This window comes from Orycteropus afer, unplaced genomic scaffold, assembly GCF_000298275.1.
Source record: "Orycteropus afer afer isolate SDZICR_OR568_19922 unplaced genomic scaffold, OryAfe1.0 scaffold00082, whole genome shotgun sequence".
NCBI classification, from domain to species: Eukaryota; Metazoa; Chordata; class Mammalia; order Tubulidentata; family Orycteropodidae; genus Orycteropus; species Orycteropus afer.
In genome coordinates, this window is record NW_006921669.1 from 8038723 (window position 1) to 8042785 (window position 4063).

Here is a 4063-nt window from a genome sequence, read left to right on the forward strand (position 1 = left end):
CCAGCCTCGTTCTCGGTGCTGAGTTCCAGCCCTGGCCCATGGTTCTGATCCTCTCTTTCTCTCCTATTAAAGGTTATTACTCTTGGAGGAACCCAGGAAGAGGCTCCTGGTTTGTGCAGGCCCTTTGCTCCGTCCTGAACGAGGAGGGGAGACGTCTGGAGATCATGCAGATCCTCACCAGAGTCAACTACAGAGTGGCTAGGGACTTTGAATCCCAATCTGATGACCCCCACTTCAACGAGAAGAAGCAGATCCCGTGTATGGTCTCAATGCTCACCAAAGAACTCTACTTCTGAAAAGTGACCATCCTGTGGTGCTCTCTAGCCAAGAAGCTGTGGATCATTCCTTGCTGAATCACAGTTTTCTTTTTTTTAATCATTTGAGGCTCTTGAAATATCCAAAACTTCTCATTTTAATTTCAGGAAAATTTATTGATACAACAGGGAAGAAACTTTCTGGTACTGTCTTAATGTGTCTCTGACTTTTCAGGGACTCATTTTTTATAATGTCATTCCTTTGATAACTTTGCAGTTTCCTCTTAAGATTAATTTCTGTTTGTATTTCTTTTACATTGCTATCAAGCTTAGAACATAGAGAAAGATTGACCTCCTGAGCTGACTCTTGGCTGTGTCCACTGTGATTGGTGGTTTCATTGGTAGCAAATTGGATTCATATTTGCACCTGGCAAAGAGAATTCCAGTACTTGACAAAAACAGCTAAGAGGCTATTCATTCACCTATATTGCAGGAAATGGGTATTGAGTGTGCTTTGAGTGATTTTTTTTTAATTGGCTTAAGGCAGATCCTCATGCAAAAATGCTCTGATAAGTTAGAGAAAAAAATATTTAATGATTCTAATATGTGAAGGAATCGAGACAAGAAAACAAATCATTCCAGTTGTTTCAGCAGAAGGAATTTAATACGGGAAATTGATTTCCATTAATGATAAAAGAGAAGCTAAACAGCAGAGAACTCTTACCATGCCTGTGGCTATAGGATTATGGGAGGAGGTGTGGCTCTCAGAGTTGAGAAGCTGGGCCCATCCACAGGAGCTAGCATCCTGATAGAAGTGTCCCAGTGGGAGATAGGACCATGGAAGGAGTGGAAAATGGAGCCATGACAGGAACAAAGCCACTGCCTGCGGTGAAGCCAGTGCAAAAGTCAAATCAGATATGGAGAGATAACCTGGTTTTACCCCTTCTGCCCTGTGGTCTTCCACCAGTGCCTTATCAGCCCATCCCTACCAGGAAGCCATGTGGCACAGAGCCTGGGGAATGTGATTTCCTGTGGTACAGAGCAGAGCAAGGGATAGTGAGGCAGGGAGAAGCAATAAATGGCTGTCAACTTGGCACATAATGGGAATATCAATAATCACTTTCCTTGATGTTCATCAAGTCATCCATGCAATCATTTTATTCATTGTCAGATATCTGTGTATTTCCCACCATGTGAAAAATAATCTGCTTTAGCTTTAAAATATACTTGGAACATTTTAGATTATTCCAAGCCTTATACTGAGTAAATTTTTATTATTTCTAATTCTATAAGTGGGTAAAAGTTTATGACAGAGATTCTTCTACTTTTGTTTCTAAGGTGGTGTTCTCCTTTGAATTCTTGATAAATTATTATTTTATTCTGTTAACTGGTTAGTAAGTAAATGTTCATATTTATTGATTAAAATGTGGTTGCTTTATTCTTAACTTCAGTTTGCTTTCTTTTTGAAGTTATTTATGGCAATAAGGAAATGAGAAAACAGACTGAAAAGTAACCTGCTGATTTGACCTCAATCCAAATATAATACTTTTTCTGTTGAAGCTCAAATACTAATAAAGTAACCAGTAAATATAATCATTTAGGAAGCCTACACTCTTCGCATAAACTACTAATCAACTTATAAAGCTGTTTGTGATGGGCTGCTATTTATTACCTGGACAACAAAAGCAGATGGTGCGAATGTCTGTCAGTCTGTCGTACTGTGGTGGCTAGCATGTTGCTGGGATGCTGGAGGCCATGGCACCAGTACTTCAGCAGGGTCGCCCCTGGTGGACAGGTTTCAGGGGAATTTCCAGACTAAGACGGATTAGGAAGAAGGACCTGGTGGTTTACTTCTGGGAAAACTAGCCAGTGAAAACCTTATGAATAGCAGCGGGACATTTGTCTGACACAGTGCCAGAAGATGAGCCCCTCAGGTTGGAACCAAAACAAAAAACCAAATGTACTCCTGTCAAGTCAGATCCGACTCATAACGACCCTCCTTGAGTTTCCAAGGTGGTATCACTACAGAAGAAGGTCGCCCAACCTTCCTTCCAAGGAGTGGCTGGTGGATGTGAACCACCAGCCTTCTGGTTAGCAGTCAGATGCCTTATGCACTATGCTACCAGAGCTCCCCCTCAAGTTGGAAGGCACTGAAAATACAAATGGGGAAGAACTGCCTCCTCAAAGTAGAGTCCACCTTAATGATGCAAATAGAGTAAAGCTTTCAGCACCTTCATTTGCTGATGGAGTCTGACTCAAAATGAGAGCTGCAAACATCCATTGATAATCACAATGTGGGATGTACAAAGTGTGAATCTAGGAAAATTGAAAGTAGTAAAAAATAAAAGTGGAGCACATGAAGACTGATATTATTAGGCATTAGTGAGCTGAAATGGACTGGTATTGGCCATTTTTACTCAGACAAATGTACGGTCTACTATGCCGAGAATGACAGATTAAAGAGGAATGGCATCACATTCGTTGTGAAAAATAACATTTCAAGATATATCCTGAAGTACAATGCTGTCAGTGATACGATAATATCAATAGGCCTACAAGGAACACCAGTCAATATGACCATTATTCAAGTTTACACACCAACCACTAATGTGAAAGGCAAAGAGATTAAAGACTTCTACCAATTTCTGCCATCTGAAATTGGTCAGGCATGCAACCAAGATGCATTGGTAGTTGCTGGTGATTGGAATCTGAATGTTCAAACTGAGGAAGAAGGATCACTGCTTGGAGAATATGGCTTAGTGATCAAAGTGATGCCAGAGATCACATGATAGAATTTTGCATGACCAATGACTTGTTGCAATTACCTTTTTACACTAACATAAGTGGCAGCTATACACATGGACCTTGCTAGATGAGATACACAGGAATCAAATTGACTACTTCTGTGGAAAGACGTTGGAGAAGTTCAATATCATCAGTCAGAACAAAGCCAGGGGCCAACTCAATTGATCATATACAAGTTGAAGTTGAAGCTGAAGAAAATTAAGTCCACAGGAGCCAAAATATGACCTTGAATATCCACCTGAGTTGAGAGACCATCTCAGCACTAGAATTGATGCAATGACTAATGACCATACATCAAACGAATTGTGAGATAACATCAAGGACATTATTCTTGAAGAAAACAGACAGGAAAGAAAAACCAAAATGGACATCAGAGGAGACTCTGAAACTTGTTCTTGAATGTAGAGTGCCTAAAGTGAATGGAAGAAATGATGAAGTAAAAGATCTGAACAGATTTCAAAGGGCTGCTCAAAAAGACAAAGTATTATAATGAAATGTGCAAAACCCTGGAGCGAGAAAATCAAGAGAAGAACTTGGTCAGTAGTGGGGGGAGAGTCGCCAGGGCTGAGCTACTGCTGCTGCTCAATCAGTGGAACAGCGGGTGGGACTGGGCACTCCGCTCCCTCCTTGCTCGATTCCTCTCCAGCACCCTCTCAAACACAGCACAGTGACAAGAATGACTGGAAGCGACCCCCCATAAGGTTTTCATATAGTGTCCACACAATGTCCAAATTATGTAATGTGCCATTTACAGAGGAAGCAGGAGCCAGGGTTGATGGAGCTGGAACAGGTTAAGGGGAGAGCCCACAGACAGGAAGCAGGAGCCAGGCCAACAGCCGGAGCAGGTTAGAAGAGAGCCCCAGGCAGGAAGCGGGAGCCGGTGGACAGAAAAGGGGAAGGCCAGGAAGTGAGCAGAGGGGTTTGGAACAACTAGGGAGATGAACTTGTCTGTCAGTTTGTCGTACCCCAGTGGCTTGAAAGTTGCTGTGAGGCTGGAAGCTGTG

The 4063-nt window shown here is 42.0% G+C and overlaps 1 protein-coding gene across 1 annotated transcript in view; it reads left to right on the plus strand.

Moving 5' to 3' along the window:
- The window catches only part of CASP7 (caspase 7), a 55831-nt gene extending 55535 nt beyond the window's left edge, over nt 1-296 (plus strand). The window contains exon 3 of the mRNA XM_007941611.1: nt 73-296. Coding sequence (XP_007939802.1) covers nt 73-296 — 224 coding nt within the window. The remainder of the gene's footprint in view (nt 1-72) is intronic.
- The last annotated feature ends 3767 nt before the right edge of the window (nt 297-4063 follow it).